Genomic DNA, 18,591 nt, shown 5'->3' on the forward strand with positions numbered 1-18,591 from the left:
AGTATAGGCACTCGCTAACATGGAGGCCTGCTAACGTCAGCAGACCTCCATGTTCGTGACCTGCTTTTAAATAAAGCAGTTTTTTTTTTTAAGTGTAGCCCGTTTTCCTTACAGGAAAACGAGCTGCACTTAAAAAAAAAACGAAACCTTTTGTTTCGGTATTTTTTCAGGGCAGGGAGTGGTCCCTTGGATCACTCCCTGCCCTGAAAAAATATTTTTGGGTCCAGTCACAAACTGGAAGGGGTCCCATGGGGACCCCTTCCAATTTGCGAGTGGGTTACCATCCACTTGAAGTGGATGGTAACTGCGATGCCATTTGCGACCGCGTACGCGGTCGCAAATGGTATTGCATCCCACTGCGACTCGCAAATAGGAAGGGAACACCACTTCCTATTTGCGAGTCGGAAATGCATATTGCGAGTCGGTAACTACTCGCAATATGCATTTCTGCATGGCAAACCCACGTTTGCGACTCGCAAACGGCGATTTTCGCCGTTTGCGAGTCGCAAATGGTTTGCTACATCTGGCCCTTAGAGTCGTCCCCGTGATCCGCACATCAGGTCCGACTGCTTTCTGCTGAGTAAGGTGCCCCTGAAGGCGAGTGAGCATTCTCCCTTTTCTAGGGACGTCCTCCAGCTCAGGGAGATCTCGTGCAGTGAGTCCGAGACTGGTTGCTATCGGACAGCAGAGCAGTACAGACGAACTCCTGCTCAGCTGTCATCTTGGTCACATTCCCGAATCTGTGGTTAACCCGAGGACCAATATACAATCATAAAATAAAAACACAAAAAGGATTTGCCTCAAATAACTACTTAAAGGTTACTTGTTATCACAGTACATCAGAATCGCATGCTGCCCTCTGGACACACAAGCCACTGTAAAAGAACTAATACATGCACTACATGTTCACAAAATGCATTACTAGGCTTTAATTATTTTCAATGTTATTTAGCCAACTTTAAATGCATATTTATGTATTTATAAATAATATGTACAAAAGTCATTCAGATCTTTTAATCCAAGGATTTGGAATTCCCTACCACCTGAGGTGCGATCACACCCATCAGCCCACTTTTTCAGAAAAGAAGTGAAATAGATGTTAAGATCCTAATGAATAGATTACTCTCATAATGAATAGATTAATCTCATAATTTCTAGGTGAGCGTGTCTCCTGAGTGCTATGAGCACCACAATGACAATATTATCCATACATCCTTCCCAGGAGAGTACCACTCAATCTCTGCACCCCAGGTACATAGGTTAGTACTTCCTCTGAAGTCTCAGAAAACCACCCTGAAGATTCTATCCGGTGGCCTATTACATGCAACATCTTACTTGAGTTTGTTTCTTTTGATGCATGTTTTTGTGTATCTGGTTTGTGTATCATACTTATGTACAGCGCTCTGATATCCTTGGCTCATGTTGGTGATGTATAAAACAGTCTAAATGAATACTTGAAAATGCTCAGCAGGCTTCTTCTAAAGTCAGAAATATTTCCTAAATCAAAAATACTTTCATATACATTCAACCTTAACACAGCGAAAGTTTGCGAAGTGTTGTTTGATTTACTAAACTAAACAATACATTTTGATACAAGGGCTCTGTGGTCAATTTTCAGCTTCAGGGAAGGCCCGTGTTTAAACCTGCACTTTTATGGTTTTTGCAAATATTACTTCAAATATTCATACTTTTATTCATTCGCCAGTCACTGAGGAGGAATTCTGACAGTCCATCATTTTTGATACGCTCAATATGTCTTGAAGAATGGACTGCTTAAGGGTAGACGCTTGTCAGGGATGATGGATTGGAAAAAAACAGATTCTTGTTCTTCAGTGTGAAGGTTTGACCTCGGAGAGGAAGGCGTGTCTCTCTCGAGAAAAGTATAAATTACTAGAGAGCTAGGGTTTTGGTGCCTTCAGTCCTGACTGTCTACAGCCACCCCATTCTTGCCTCGCAAAGTTAGCATTTAGTTTGCAGCCGCGGCCATGTCACTCTCCAGCCAGAGCTTTGCAGCTAGCTCCCAGAAGTCCTTCTCCTATGGAGCTGGGGGTGGAGCTGCTGGTGGCTATGGAGGCGGAGCTGGGCTTAGCCTTGCCTCTAGTATGTCAGGCCTATCATTAGGAGGAGGAGGAGGTGCAGGGTATTCTCTGGGGGCTGCAGGTGGGTTTGGAGGTGGTGGGTTTGGAGGTGGCCTTGGAGGTGGTTTTGGTGCAGGGGCTGGGTTTGGTGCAGGGGCTGGGTTTGGCGGAGGCGCTGGATTTGGTGGAGGCGCCGGGTTTGGAGGAGGGGCAGGATTTGGAGCAGGGGCGAGCCCTGCGTTTGCAATGGGACGTGCCCTGATGTCAACTGGCCTGAGCCAGGGCTCAGCTCAGGGTTTTGGGGGGAGCTTTGCACCACGTGTGCTCAGTTTGCCATCAAGTGCATCTCTAAAGCAGACCCTGTCGGGGCTGAATGACCGTTTCCACAGCTATGTGGAGAAGGTGAAGCAACTGCAAATAGAGAACAGGACCTTACAGGCTCAACTAGACAGCTTGACAGGGGGAGCCCCGGTCTCTGCCGGAGGTGACCCCTCATCCCCCGTCAACTACGAAGCCCAGTTAACCGATTTGAGAACCAACGTGGAGAACATCACCTTAGAGAACATCAGGCATGAAATTGAGCTGGATAACATCAGGGGAGCTGCGGAAGAACTCAAGGCTAAGTATGAAACTTTAACTATATTAATCTAAAGTATAATTCCTCACGCATTGTTGATCAAAGTGAAGGTGAATAGAAATCACGTTTTATTTATATTTCAAGCTATAGTTGATGTATTCTTGTATACACACACATATGCAGATGTACTTGCGCACACATATATTACAATTCCATGCATGTGTGGAATAGCAAGCAATGCCAGAGTCAAAGAAAAAGGACAAAATCCATTGGACAACATCCTCGTGGTGATCTACTGGCAATCTCAAAGCAAAATACCACCCCTAAGTTGAATGTTCAATAAGAGGATCAAGGCAGTGGTAGAGGGTGTAGGGACGCATGTTCTCACTGAGTTGCCTCCCACATTTTTACCTCAATTACTTCAAGGAAAACTGAAAGCAAGGGTGTGTGTGGTGTGTTGTTGCTAATGTGGCATGTTACCTTGTTTTTTACTTCTCAGTATCTTGTGCAGCATCTTTTTTAATTAATCACATCATGAGATTTGCTATTCCCAAAGGGTCATATTAGAGAAAAACGCACGACAATGTCAGCTTGTGATCGTTGAGGGTTTTTGAGAGTTGTCTGACTGTGGTTGACTCATATTTTTTGTTTAAATATACTGGAGTGAAAAAAACAGACTCTTCTCAGTGAAAACGTGCATATTCAGAGTTTGGGTATATAGGGTGTTGAGGGCGAAATCTCTCTATACAGATAGACAGCGGACTGGCTAGTGTGTATTTAACTGTAAGGTTTCCCTTTCCTGCATAATTCAGGGTGTGCTAAGGTTTTGGACAGCGAAAAGTTGGACTACTTTAACACATTAATTTAACGGATATAGGGCCAGATGTACAAAACAATTTTGCCCATTCTGTGTCTATGGGAAAATGTGCTCGTACATATGGCCCATAGTTCGGCACAGTTAAGACTATCGTTTTATGTGTTGTGATCTGCACCCGTTGTAAACATAAAGCCTATCGAAAAATTCGTTTCTTCCACTTAATTCGTTTAATTTTTTAAGTGACTGACAGTAAGCAGAGTTTTGCAGTGGAAAGTTTCTTTATGGTCCTTTAAGTTTCTTTCTGTTTTTATGGATACTTTGTGAGCTATGCGCGTGTTCCTCTGAATGTACATTTGGTGGGGAATGTATATACCTTTTTGATCTGAATTTATTAGAACGAGTGTGCATTCCTTTGAACTCAGTTCCGTGCAGTGCTCGAAGTGTATAGGTACTGACTGCCAGATACTAAGGCCCATATTTATACTTTTTGGCACAAACCTGCGCTAACGCCGGTTTGCGCCAAAAAGTATGGCGTCGGCTAGCGCCATTCCTAGACGCCGGCCGGGCACCATATTTATGGAATGGTGCTGGCCGGCGCTAAGGCCCTGTTGGGCCGGGGGAGCCTAGGGGGAACCAGGGCGTGTGCGCCAAATTATGGCGCCACACTGTTTAGAGGCTAAAAAATTGCCTCTAGGCAGTGTAGCGCCATTTTCTGGTGCACAAGCCCCATGGACATGGCTCCTGTCTTAGTAAAGACAGAAGCCATGTCCACCAGCCCAATGGACATTGGGGCCAGCGAAGTGCAGGGGGCCCCAAGTCAGGGCCCACGAGCAGCGTTGGACAAAAAAAAAATACTCACCCGGACTTACCTTCGGATGGGTCCCCCATCTGTAGGTGACCTTCTTGTGTGGGTAGGGGTGTGTGGGGGTTTCCCTGGGGACAGGGAAGGGCACCTGTGGGCAATTTCCATGGTCTCCCACCATGGAAATCTGCCTACAGGTCCCCTAACGCCTGCCCATACCCAGGCATTAAATAATAGCGCTAAGCAGGCTTAGCGCCATTATTTAAGGCCCTCCACCTTCCGTGCGTAATTTTTGCATGGGAGGATAAATAAGGAGCTAGGGCCTTTGAGGCATTCTTTGCCCAGGAACGCCTACCTCGCATCTCATGGACGCAAGGTAGTTTTCCGCAGGGAAAAATGACGTTAACTCCAATATTTTGGTGCTAGACATGTTTAGCGCCAAAATATAAATATGGAGTAAAGTTTGCACCAGATTTGCATAAAAAAATGACGCAAATCCAACACAAACAGAGTATAAGTATGCCCCTAAATACCTGTTCTTTAAATTGAGAGAGCGAGAAGGTGATCTTCTCAGTTCTCCTGTGCAGTACTTTTAATGGGGTAGTGCCAACCAGCACTTCCCAACAGTAAAAAGGTACTCTGGGACAGTGAGCGCGGGTACCTATAGCACTGGTGCCATGCAGTCTGGACAGGCAGCAGGGTATGGTTCATGTGTTCTTTGTCACACAAATGCACATGCCATTATATCATGTCATAGCAGCTGAACATGCATGCGTTCCTCGTGACTCTGTTGGCTCTGTGAACTCGTGCTGTCCACATTCGTAGTGAAGATGGGTGTTTGATTTAGGCACATCCGAATAATAGATACACGTAAATCTAGGGTAAACCGACTTTGGCCAGATCATTTCTCCCCGAATTTTAAACGGGCCCCTGACTTCGCGGTGTGTGTCAAACTTGGTGACATTTTATGTTAACAGTTTCGAGCTATTTACCACTTACCATTCAGTGGCAAATTCTACGTTTAAAAAATGCTAAAAACTGACTTCAGAAAATACGAAATCCCTGGCAACGTCCACCACACTTCCCTTTAGTAAGTACTCGTGATTTCTGAGAGTGAGAAAGAGAGAGAGGGAATGGCATCCGGGGCAGACGGATACACAGCGAGAGAGAGAATGGAAGAGTGGAGGCAGCATGTGGGAGGAGAGAGACCAATCGAGAGAGAGATGACTAGAGTAGGGAAGAGAGAGATAGATGAGAGAGATAGGTGGTAAGAAGGAGAAGAAAGAGAGAGAGAAAGGGCTCAAGAGAGAGGAGGAGAGAGCGAGCGAAAGAGATGGGAGTATCAATCAGCCATTGTAAATCACAGCGATGCGCTCCCTGGCCTGCTCCACATTACAAATTAGTAAAACTAAAATATTCTGAACTATGTCTTGCTTTTCAGATGATATGATATAAAACGTCATCAGATCGTTTACCTGTAATGGCCAGGCCCAGTCGTAAATTTGCCAGAAGGTTTACATTCAAATCTACCAACATGTAGACTGCAACATTTACTGTAGTTCAGCATTTCACAAATTCAGAGCGTGTCAGGCCCTAACATCGTGGCTCGTCCAATGAAATTAACGTTTTAAAATGGACAACCAATAAGAAATCCACAAGCACGTGTGCAAAGTTCCAGCCAAGATTACTGTTTTGCTGAGACTCACTTGCGTTTGCCAGAGAGAGAAAGGAAGCCCTAGTTTATGGAGACGTCTGCAAAATGAGGGAGGCTCGGCACCTACAAGTGGAGCTAGTACCGAATGGCACCCACACGACTAATTGGACACCAGTGTCATGGCATGGATGATCAGTGCAGTAAGGTCTTGTTTATGCAACAAAATATAGTCCAGGTAGTAGATACCTTTAAAAAAGTATGTGGTAACTTATCATTTAGGGTCTTGAGTGCCGAATCAAGCGACAAGGGTGTGAATCTGGGCTCTTAATAACTTTTTTGATGATCCTGCTAGATTGAGAATGTCCACAGAGGATCTTCTTCAGGGTTATTGTTTTTGAGTCTCTTTTTTACATTCATGCTCCAGCCATGGGCCCCATTCTTTAGGTGAAGCGTGTTAGTATATCACTCTGCTGTGTGAGAAATAGAACTACGCCTTCTTCTAAACTCCCCTCAAACAGATTATAGTCCTACACCTTCCTTGGTTTTGTGATTTCATGTCGGCCACCTGGGGTAAGACCGTCAACACAGTCACAGTATCTCAGCATGTCTACTCGCAACACATGAGTTTAGATAGTGTGAGAACACAGCATCCATCTTTTAACAGCCCATGCTCCAGTGTTTGAGTACATACCTTTCTAATTTGGATATGTCGCACTAGTGTCCCACACTGTTCTGTATGATGAATCCTACTGTGGGAAGGTCCTCTCCCCCAACCTGAGACCACCACATTATACATCCCTTTTTCTCCAATAGGTCCTCTGTTCCCTGCTGCTCATGTCCTTATATAAAGGTTACTGTCAGCACGCCTGCAGTTCACCCAAGTCAATGTTGAGTGTGTTGTTTGAGTTGTTTGAGTGATTTCTCCATAGTTAAGACTTTTCTAAAACACAGATATAGTAGTAGTCCACTAGTTAAGAAATCCACATAAAATGGCCATAGTTTTCTACTCTTCTGCTCAGCACTGATATTTTGAGGTGGGAAGTAATACTCGAGTGTCCATGAAACCTACTGTGTTCGGTTATCACTCACTCTGTCAGTCTAAATAATATAAATTATCCTAAACTTTGGAACCTTGTTGGGTCTTGAATGCTGGCTTCTCTTGTATTTTTCTCTCTCTTTCTCCCTCTGTGAAACATACTCAAATGCGTTTTTTCTCCAGGTATGACTTTGAATTGGGGGTGAAGTTTCAGCTGGAGACTGACATTTCAGCCATGAAAAGGGTAAGCCTATTTCGTTTACCTCTGAGATCCTGCAAAGCATTAGGTTGGGGACAGCAGGGACCCTCTACTTCCTTGCTATTCTTGTTGACTGAAGAGCTGAGGGTACCTCCCCCTCTCCTATTGTGTTATGAGATGGACTTCCCATGTGTCTGGATGCTCTGGAAATACCAAAAGCTGGATCTGTTTCTGAGTTAACTTGCTTCTCCAGGTGACTGTAGGTTAGAGGTCAATGAGGGAACTAGCTATTATAGGGAAGACCTAATTAAATTCTCTGAAATGGTCAATATCAACACATCTGTTCATGTTGCAGGATATCGAAATTGCATCCGAAATTCGCACTGACCTGGAGCAGAGATACACCACAGCCCTTGACGAGTTAGACTACGTGAAGAAGACACAGGAAGAGGTAATTGAGACCCACACACATTGTGCTTGGTGGAATGAGGAAATGCTAACATGTGACCTGGATTTAGAGAAAACAGTCACCTATTATACTTGCCTGAGTGGGGATTAGTTTCAATTACAGGCAAACGTGTTTGTCACTTTAAAGTGCTACAAATTGATAGATTTTGAATAATTTGTTGGCAGACATTTAGGAAATCAATAGAATGATATCTAGAGCAATTATTAAGAAGAGAGACAGATTTATTGATAGACCGTTCTTTGATAGAGCTAAATAGGACACTGACCAACCTTATAAAAATACAGTGTAAACATGTCTGGATGGATGGACGGACAGACAGACGGACTGACCGACTAGAATAGACTTGAATAGACACCTTCACATCTCAATTGTTACATAGTAGAGAGAATTACCGAAAACTGAACCACAGATAGGTTTATGGTTATTAAGCATGCATAGGTTGAATCTAGATTTATTTTAATGTTGAAAGCACTTGACAACTGTTGGTCTCAGTATGTCATTTATTTATCGTGAAATGTTTTTTGACATTGCTTTCCCGTATAACGTGCACTTTTTTGATGGAATCGTTACTGAGAATAGATAGGAAGATCAGGCTCGCCACTATTACGATGGCTACAAGGATTGGCTTTCACACCAACAAATATTGTGACAAGGGTGGCCGGAAACCTAGTGTGCCTTTGAGGGTCTGAGAAAATATTTTGTTGCAATTTGAAAAATTACTGCAAGATTTCGTCTACGAAAGTTCTATAACATGCTATGTTTTCCTGTGAGAAATACAGGACATGGGTGAATGTCCTTGGTATTTTTCATTCTCAATGTAACCATTCCCCAATGGGTTTCTTCTCTTAGGAGGTCAGCAGCCTTCAGACGCAACTTGGTACCACAGTTGGTAAATCCGTTTCTCTCATCGAAGTTGATGCTGTCAGGTCCTTCGACATCATGAAAGCCTTAAAAGAAATGAGAGGCACATACGAAAAGTCTGTTCAGCAACACAAAGAAGATGCACAAAGATTCTTTGAAGCAAAGGTAAGCCGATGGAACATCTACATATTGTCCACCCTCTTTTACCATGAAGCGTCAGGCATAGCAGTGCAGCAACTCATTTAAAGTACTGAAGAAGGTGATGCCAAGAGTATGCAGGAGTTGAGGAGATCATTGGATGAAGGATCTGTTTCTCCAAAATGTTTGACTACATACGTTTGTGCCAGTTGGTTCTAGTTTTTTAATTATATTACTGGTGATGAAATCTGTTCTGACAGATTTTTATAAATGGCACAGTTTGTGCAGGTACTAAGCATAAAAGGGAAGAGGCATTCCTATGTTGCGCTGATAAGCGTAAGTAAATCGGGGAGATGCACATAGGGTATCTTTAAACTAGATGCATAAGAGCGTGACTTAAATATATGCAGAGAAAGTCAAAATACCAAGTGACTAGAATTATAATTGGAGAATGCGGAAGGGATCAACAAAGGACTACAAGTGAACAAACATAAACGCATGATTATACCAAAATGATAATAAGAAAATGCAGAAGTGGGCAAGGGTTAGAAAAACTGTTATCATGAGTACAGCTGTTTAATAATGCCCCTGTCCACCCACAGGACCCATGTGGTGGACCACTACAGTGACCTGTGTGAGTATCTGGGTAATAAGTAGGTAGACCTAACCACACCAAGGTGTGTATTTAGTGCTGTACAGAGGCTCTTCCTCAGGCAGGCCTCATACTCACCAGAACACCATCAGACTGCCACCATTGCTGCAGACGTGCTAGCCCTTAATTACAGGCGAAGCAGGGTTGTAGTCACTTACCTGGCAGAGACTCTGAGTACCTAGGGAATACCCATGATTCACCTTTGTATGCATGCCACTACTACAAAAAGCAAGGTGGTCATTATTAGTGAATAACATTTTACATGGCGTCTACAGAATGTATATTGGTTTCTTTGATCAATTATAGTTCTATATTTTCAGTGCATTGAGATATATTTTTGTTGCTAGGCATGCATAATAAAAGGCTATAATAATGAGATAATATGATCAATGAAGGTACTTTACAGTTGACCTCCTTCACATACTACGCAACACAGACCAGCTTTTTCTTGCCTCAGAATCCCACCAGCTATACCTTATAGTTTAGACTTACATTATTATAAATTCAAAATCCCTGATTCTAAGTAGAACCCAAGTGAAAAATGTCCCATGGATAGAACATTTTCAAATGTCCCCATTTTTGGAGAAGACCTGCTCTGGTCTGCACATGTTTCACTGCCTTAATTTCCCCTAAAAGAAATAAATATCCATCCACCTCTACTCCTTGCCACCTTCTTGAACAAACGCTTGAACAAATACAGAACTTCATGTGTAGTAGTGGTGAGAGAGGCGTTGCTTGCATGTTCATGATTGTATAGAAACCACGGGTGCATTGAGCATCCGAGCCATGGAAAATGTTGTTGATGTTTCTTTTCACAAGTGTAGCAATTGAAACGTTTTATGACATGGGAAAACGTTCCCAGTCACCAAACAACTTTGGTGCCTTTTCACAAAGCCGTCTTGGATCACATAAAACTTACTTCTGCACCGCTTTTTACGTACTTCTAAATAACTTTTTGAATTTGGCCCAAAACATTGAAAATGTGAATATAATTGGAATATTCCTGTACTATTCGTGCAAATAGAAGGAACCAAGCCCTCCTTGCGCTTTTGCCAATAGGTAGATGGACATTTTGGTGACGATTCACAGACGCATGTAAGAGTACATAAAAGAGAACAACAGGAGTAAGTGTTTATGTACTCCAAAATGTCTTTGCGAACTGACCCCAAATCTACAATATTTAACAAGGCCTCCTCAATATTTTCTTTCTTCTCAGATTCTCTGAATTTGTGAACATTTTCAATTTATTTATATCTTCGTATGATTATCCTGGTTTATGTATTTTACTGAGGCTGACAGCACAAGGGCGAGTTAATACAGCCAAAGTGAAATGCTCCTGGGTAAGGGAAGTGTGGCAACCCCTGCAGGGACACCCAAGACAGCAACCTATTGTTACCCTGCCCTAGAATAAATCCGGCTGCCTTGCTCAGATGTCACCATTGTCCTGTGAGAGGAAAATCAGACCACACCATTCAATTCTCTACTTTTCAGATGGCAGACATTCAAAGCGAGTCTTCGAAAAACACAGAGGTAATATCCGAGGTGAAAGGTGAAATATCAGCAACAAAGAAAGAACTCCAGTCTCTAACCATGGAGCTACAGACACTCCTGTCGGTGGTAAGTAGGCCAGACTCTGTAGGCCATCTGCAATGCCTTGGACTTGTGTGTTGTGGTTTGGAGCCATACCAACTCAGTACTTCCTTGTGGATGTGTCTGGCTGAAAGGTGAATTAATTACTGACCCTGGCAAAAATGGAAAGATTGTATTATTTAGAATGAATTTTGAAACCATTTTTTTCGGGATACCCACAGGAGAAAAAAAATCATAGCATCTAAGTTTTCATACTGTTCAAATATGGGTCATTTTTATAGTGAGTTGCTATCTTGAAAGTCAAGCATGGCTTTCACCTTTATGGGCCTAATAGACCAACGGTGGATACCCTAGTTATACACTATGCTATTTGACTATCTGTGCTCGGAGGACTTCTGTTGTTAAAGTTTGCTTCGGCCTCCAGCATCCTCTTTCCTATTTCTTCAACCATTACTTTCTTTCTTTATTCCAACATCTTGAATTGCACTTTTTATTCTCTTTCCATTTCCATCTCCTTATTCCCATTACTATTGTTTTCTTTTGTATTTTGTATTTGTATTTATAAAGTGCATTCTGGCCAAGGCATTGAAGCGCTTAGAAGGGGAAGTGAGGTGCCGAAGAGCAAAGGAGAATTCAAAGGAGATTAACGCAGAAAGAGCCAGGTTTTAACTAGCCTCCTAAAGGCCAGAATGTTTTGTTCCTCCCTAAAAAACAAAGGGAGTGAATTCCAGCATTTGGCTGCAGCCACCGTAAATGCTTTATCACCCCATTTAGCTTTGTAGGTGCGGGGGACCTGAATGCGGAATGCTCCTTTTCTTCCTATTTTTTCCTTCTTTTATTATTTTCCCTAGATGTTTTCTTGTTTTGATATCTCTTATGTTCTTTGTATGCACCACTTTCTATTTCACAGAATTACGCATTAGAAAACAGACTGGGAGAGGCATCAGCTAGTGTCAGCATAGGGATGGCGGAGACCCACGCCCAGATTGCTAGCTATGAAGCCGCCATCGAATCTGGCAAAGTGGAACTTCACAAAGTCATCATGAATTACCAAGAGCTGCTTGACATCAAACAAGCCTTGGATGTGGAGATCGCCACATACAGAAAGCTTTTAGAAGGAGAAGACTTGAAGTAAGTAGCCAGCCTAACCATTTTCTTATCTACCCATTATACAATGATCTCCCCAAATGTGTTAATTGTTCAAAATGTAAACACCAAGATAGTGTCTGCCTGTAAAGTGTGTGATGGTCCTGTTGTGTACTCTAAATGGGCATTGGCTCTAGATAGTCCCTTTGTCCTTCAGAAACAAAAAGGTCACAGGACGTCTAGAAACCATCTACAACTCAAACCTTTGGTTATAAAGAGTTTTGGTCCATCAACGATGAATATGCTGTTGGTTGTTATCTGGCCTCAGCCATTCAGTCCTCATTTGAGGATATTGACCATGTGTACAGAGCCACCACCTGAACTGTCTCTTGGCGTATTAATAATAGGTGTCCCTGTCTCTCACCTAAAAGGTGCTCATACTCGTATCCTTCCGGTATAGTAGAAGAGTTGGATTGCCCCTGCTGGGATTTTTAACATTATGAAGAAGTCTTTCCAACTCTGTGGGTTCAACTTTCTTTAAGTCAACCTTGGTTAAAAAGGGAGGTAAGCTGTCTGTGCGTAACACATACTATGTGGGGCTTGGGTCATGAAAATACAGGATTTCCTCAATATTATTTTCTGAAGAAAATGGAAGGAAGCCATATCCCTTTTCTTAACTGGGGAGTTGTGGTAACAGTTACTTGTCTGTAATTTTTTTGACCTCACCCTCCCGATAAGAGGCCATTAAGTAGATACGTAAAATCCAACCACAAGTATTGAAAAAATAAGGCCCATATTTATACTTTTTTAAGCGCCGCATTTGTGCCACTTTTTGACGCAAAATCAGCGCAAACGTACAAAATACAATTGGATTTTGTAAGTTTGCGCCGATTTTGTGTCAAAAAATGGCGTAAATGCGGTGCTAAAATGTATAGATATGGGCCTAATTTTGTAGGTAAATCAAAAGTGATGCATTTTGGCTGAAATACAGACCTTTTTGACTTAGATGTGGATTTTTTCATGGCAGACACATTTGTCTGAAAATAAGTCCTAAACTTTTTCTTTTTGTTCAGCCCTCCACGCACGAGTTCACCCCTGCCCTCCCTCTCACCCCATTGCACAACCTACTCTGTACCGATTCAACCTGACCTGTCGTGGTTGAGGTACCGTTCATTTTTTTAAATACGTTTGGCCTCCCTTTCTTGCATGAAGTATCAAATAATATATTCATTTATAGTTCTGTGACACCAAGTTTCTTATTATGAAGTCAAGTCTTCTTGTATGGCTGAGACCTGTTCCGAAGTGTTTTGCTAATCAATTAGGATCTTAAGCTTGCTCTGCGTAGACTAACAGCAAACCATGCAGAAAAGTCATCGGGAGAACACATATACATACTGTATTTGTGTCACGTGTGTCAAAATTGAAATGTCATGTGTACATGGTCACTATGATATGGCAAAGAAACTCAGTATGTATTGCATCCTCTTTTGCAGATTCCCCGAACTAGAGGCACTTTCAGGCGGCTGTTACACATACACCTGTAAGTTAAGAACGATGTTGTTTAAAAGTCTGTATGTAAAATATGACAGCACCTAATAAATCATAGAATAAATCAGCCTGCTCGAGGCAAGAATGTTGTTATCAATTACCAGTGCTTAATTTGTAAAAGAATGAGTGCCTGTGCCCGAAGCTCCACTTAAAAGCCTGCTACCGGTGCTATTAAATCTTGACACGCTGAATACCAGAGCTGCTTAGTCTTGAATCCACCTCATGCCTCTTTAATCCACCACCAGACACTTCCTGCCCCTTTATCTCCTCTTGCAGGTTCTTGCTTTCTCGCTTTGTTACGCTTTTTTCCATCTGTCTCTTCCTCCACCTTTCCCTTGTGTGTGTTTTTCCCACTCTTGCTGTCGGTAAATGTCTGATGAGGAAAAATAAGTTCCGGTCCCAAAAACTGAGCACTAGTGGACCCAAACTGGCAACCACCAGCTCAAATTAAGCACACCAATTACTAGTTAATTAAGAGCACAGGAGACCACGCTTAACAAATGCAAACCCGTATTGGTGGAAAGTGGAACGAACTAGAATATTCCTACTGTAAAAGGTCTGCAGACAGCACTACCTGTATTCCGCTAAAGTTACCCCCATGTTTCCACGGATGAGGACAGTTTATAAAATAGAAGACAGACTAAGTAAAACACATTATTACAAAAGGTCCAAAATATCATGTGCGTCATTGGGAAATCCAGGACTGGTTAAAACATTATCAGTTAAGAATAGCATTTTCATTTTTTATAGTATTCTCCTGAAACTTATTGGTCAGTTGGATGTAACGTAGTACATAACAGACCAACACAATAAATGTTAAATATTGCCCAAATCAATACATATTTGAAGTATATGAATAAAGGTGTGAAGTTGGTCCTCACTGGGAATATTTAGATTTCATATTTAAATCATTACATTTTCGACAAAGACCTTCAAGTATTTATGTAGAGGCGTTTGCTTTACCATTATTAAACATTTAGGTTACAAAGAAGTTTAAGTAGCATCTTTTATATAATTCAGCATTCCACTTCGAAAGAGTAAGGGCAATTGAGGCAAGTGGGCAGATGGTGGATTGCTCCGGTTTGTTGGTGAGATACCTCTGGCTAGAGTTCATTGATTGATGTGCGCTGTTGTTTTCAATGAGTAAGGGGCATGATTTAAAGTTTGGTGGATGGCCACTCCATCACAAGGTTGACGATATCCCATCCTCCTTATTACAAGTGCTGTACACCCTAATGCACATATAATAAGGCGGACAGAATGTCTGTCACGTTTGTGACAAGTATCTGTACGCCAAACTCTAAATCAGGCCCTTAACTGGACGTTTTTGACTGTATTCCTGAGTAAATTGGATGTTTCCTGCTTAATTAACCGACTATAAATTGTGGATGCTTCAGATTATATTTTTTGAGAAGTAAACTACATATACCTATAGGACTGCTATGTTATTGGGAGAAAGTAAAATTTTCATATAATAGATAAAACCTTCTAGAAGAAAGCGACCTGATTTCTGCATGGGAGGGAGACCTTGATTTCTGAATCGACAAACCAAAGAAGACATTTCCCTGAAACTGTTCAGAACATCAGAACCTTGCCAACTATAAGTTTGGTTCTTTTTCAATGTAATTTCAGTGCCTAAAATGTTCACCCTTAGCATTTGACTGTAACATACAGTAATGTATCTAACCTCAATTTACCTCTTACACGGTTTCTATTTCAGCTGAACGAGGATTTGAGAAGAAAAGCGACAGTAGTTCAGGTGAGGATGCAAATGTCTCAGTCCTTTTTAATGTTCCAACGGAAGGACTTTAAAAAGGGTTGACACCAAAAATAGTAAATAGACAGACTTGTATAATCTAAAATCCTACTGTGGTCTGACAAATTTGCAGCAGTTAACCTACTGTTCAGTGGAATACCTACAATTTTACATCATTTATAATTCATTTTTTATATATTGCTTGAAGATAGAGTTAGTTTAAGTGATGTTACATGATAGCAAATGGAAACGCTTAACAAATTAGTTGTCACATTAAACTCCAGGCACTACTTGCATTCCGTTGTAGTTGCTGATTTGTTGAGTAATACTTGCCACTTCAGAGCCTAAGTAGCAAGGAGTGTCATATGGAAAGATTTCTAAGGATCAGAAAGATCTATCAGATAAATTCTTGGGTGTAATGATGACATATCCTTGATATTTCCATCATGATGAGCAAATCACGTGATCTGAGGGCCAAAATCTTAGATCCTGTTTCATAGAATCAGAACGCTCATTTATGCATACCTCAGTACCATAAAAAATCCCCCATCACAGATGTCAGCAGTATTAGGTTTACAGGTAGAGCTGCTAAAGGGGGTCCTACGAGGGGGTGTTTTTTCAAAATGCACTGAGCACCCCTAAATGTGTGTATTTGCCAACATTAACAAACACTTTGCAGCTATCACTGAAAAGAGCAGAAAGAGACGGGATATTTTCCCAGAGGAGAACACAGTAAAACAAAAATACACGTGCAAATGCACAATTGCAAGATTTACCTGCATGTGAGCATTTCCCAGCCATACACATGGTGAAGGGAATATGCAAGGGCATTTTATTCAACTTGCATAGTTTTTCATGCATTCTTCAGGGGATTATTTTTCCCATTTCCTGTATAATTATGCAAAACCATAGGTGGCCGTCTACAAGCAGTGTTTGCAGATAGGGTGCGTTGTGTCAAACAAAAACGTGTAATTGCGTCAGACACACAGGGTTATGGGTGTGGATATCAAACAGCAAGGGTAAGTGCCGTTGGAGTTTAAGATTGAAGTTTACACACTTGAAAGCTCTATCTTCGCCTTTTTAGAAATTCATATTGGTGACATCGCACTATACCTCACTAAAATACATATTTCTTGTTTAGCTTCTATAGATGAGAAGTAAAAGAGCACCGCCGCCATCTTGTGCTGGAGCATGCCTACGTCACGCCATGACTGACTGTCGAGTTTTCAAGAAGCTGCCTGCCATCTTATTCTCCTTTTATTTACTGTTCCCACATGAGCTTTTCTACTGAAAGTGTGATAAATATTTGCCTGCCTTTTGAAGGACCTCTCTCTTCCTGCAGCAATAAAAGACTACTGTGCATTTGTACCAGGCGTTCCATGTTTTGGTCTCTTTGAAGTTCAATCTTGTCCTGTATCTTAAAAGAAAAGTAGATGTTTATAATAACGTTTTCTACACACCTTGCCTATCGTACCAGCCCAGCCAGTACTTCAGATTCAACCCCAGACAAGTTCCTGTGATCCAGTTTCTCCAGCCTCCTGTCAGGTCTCTGTCAATAAGGCCTGAAAAGGCTTTCTGTAGAAGTGGAAAAACTCCAGAAACCACCACAATTCCCCAATAAAGTTGTAATCCTCTTTATTTTTATTTTAAACATTTTAATTGAATTATATGTCAGTACAATAGCAAACGAAAATGCAGTCCACTTGCAAAGAAGAATATATCACACGTGAGATTGGTCATGAAAAACAAGTGTACTCGTGATAAAAAAAATCACCAGCGAAACAGATTGCAGGGTGGTTAAGGGACGTGGTACGCAAGGTTGTAAAAAGGACAAAACATGATCGTAGACATCCCTAGATGGACTAGAGTATGACCCCCATGTTGACGTGTTATCTGAAAACAAGCCCACAAAAGAAGTGCACATATCCAACAACAAGTGCAATAAACCCAGCAAGGAAAATTGAAAGACAAAAGGAGCCAACGAAAGAGCGGAAGGAGTAGAGGCAAAGAGAGAAGGAGAAGAAGAGGGGGATATGTTGTATAAAGTTAGCAGGACTGTCAGAGCCATATGACTAGCCTGTGCCAGTGCCCACAGACACCCACTATGTAATCTGTAGATGTGCTGTATACCATTTTTGTTATAATATCACATAAGGTGGTTTGCTTTATCAAAAGAGTCCCAGAAGCGTCTAGAGCTGGAGGTAGTGTGAAGTCTTGTGTACATTATATTATCTGCACTTGTAAAAGAACAAAGCACTTTCCACCACTTTTTGAAGGGCACCACGGAAGTTGATTTCTGCTCCATTAGGCCGACCTCGGAGCCCACCATTAGTAGTAAGTCCAGCAGCAATGCGTTCTGCTCAGTAAGGTCTAGTATGGGTGAATGTGCTGCTAGTCCCAAGGCAACTGCCAAGAAGTCACTCGAATGGTTTCCCAAAGATATTGTGAATCAGGGATTGAATTCTTCCCCATAACGTTTGTGCATTTTACAGGAAATTAGCATGTGGTCCAGGGTACCGATGCCATCCTTGCATCTCCAAGAAACGTCCGATTTGGACAGCTCTAACCCATGTAGCCTGGCAGGTGTCCAGTAGGTTTTATTTGTAGACCATAACTAGTGTCTGCTAAGGTAGGGGTAATATTTGCTGTGAAAGGGAAAAAACATTATTTTCTCCATATTGCATCTGAGAAGGGCGTAATATGTGGAGCTTGGGTGCAAGTGGCCCATTTCTTTTCCAGGTCTCTCAACACAGATTTTGGTTGTCTCAAGTAATTTGTACATGTGACACAGTGACCAATCTTATGAAAGCATAGCAAGCAGCCCAGGAAGTTCAGGTGAGGGGGCTAGGCTAGCTTCCCAACTATGCTCTTTAATTTCACAAAATTGTAGAATTCAATTTTCGGTAGGCCGGATTTCTTGTGCAGCCTAAACAAAGGGATAGGGTGAAGTCGCGTCCCCAGGTCTCCTATGGTATTTATGCTCTTACTTACCCATAGTTCCCAATACGTTGTTTTCCCCTCTATCTTCATCTTGTGATTATGCCTTAGAGAGGCCTGTACTGAACCAGATATTCTCCTACATAGCAGCTTGTCTATCCATAATAAATCAGTTATAGTGTCCAACATTAGGGACTTTGAGTACTGCTACATTATGGATAGATAGAGCAGAAGTAAGGGGTAACGGGTGTACTAGTCAAGCCTCAATCTGCAGCCATGGCTTGGTGCCATCTTGGTGCATCTTCCTGCATCCTGCACCACCAGGTGACTTGTGATTCCAAGAAGGCCTCCTGGTATCTTGGGCAGTCAGGGAGCACAAGGTCCCCTTTCA

At 42.0% G+C, this 18,591-nt stretch overlaps 1 protein-coding gene across 1 annotated transcript; it reads left to right on the forward strand.

Moving 5' to 3' along the window:
- Positions 1-1,919: 1,919 nt before the first annotated feature.
- Positions 1,920-16,631, forward strand: LOC138267417 (thread biopolymer filament subunit gamma-like). The gene is made up of 9 exons (XM_069216343.1): positions 1,920-2,701; positions 7,148-7,208; positions 7,519-7,614; positions 8,482-8,658; positions 10,775-10,900; positions 11,784-12,004; positions 13,453-13,499; positions 15,228-15,266; positions 16,405-16,631. The coding sequence occupies exons 1-9, from the start codon at positions 1,986-1,988 to the stop codon at positions 16,422-16,424; spliced, it is 1,503 nt and encodes a 500-aa protein (XP_069072444.1). The 5' UTR covers positions 1,920-1,985; the 3' UTR covers positions 16,425-16,631.
- The last annotated feature ends 1,960 nt before the right edge of the window (positions 16,632-18,591 follow it).

Source organism: Pleurodeles waltl, chromosome 2_1, assembly GCF_031143425.1.
Source record: "Pleurodeles waltl isolate 20211129_DDA chromosome 2_1, aPleWal1.hap1.20221129, whole genome shotgun sequence".
Classification (NCBI taxonomy): Eukaryota; Metazoa; Chordata; class Amphibia; order Caudata; family Salamandridae; genus Pleurodeles; species Pleurodeles waltl.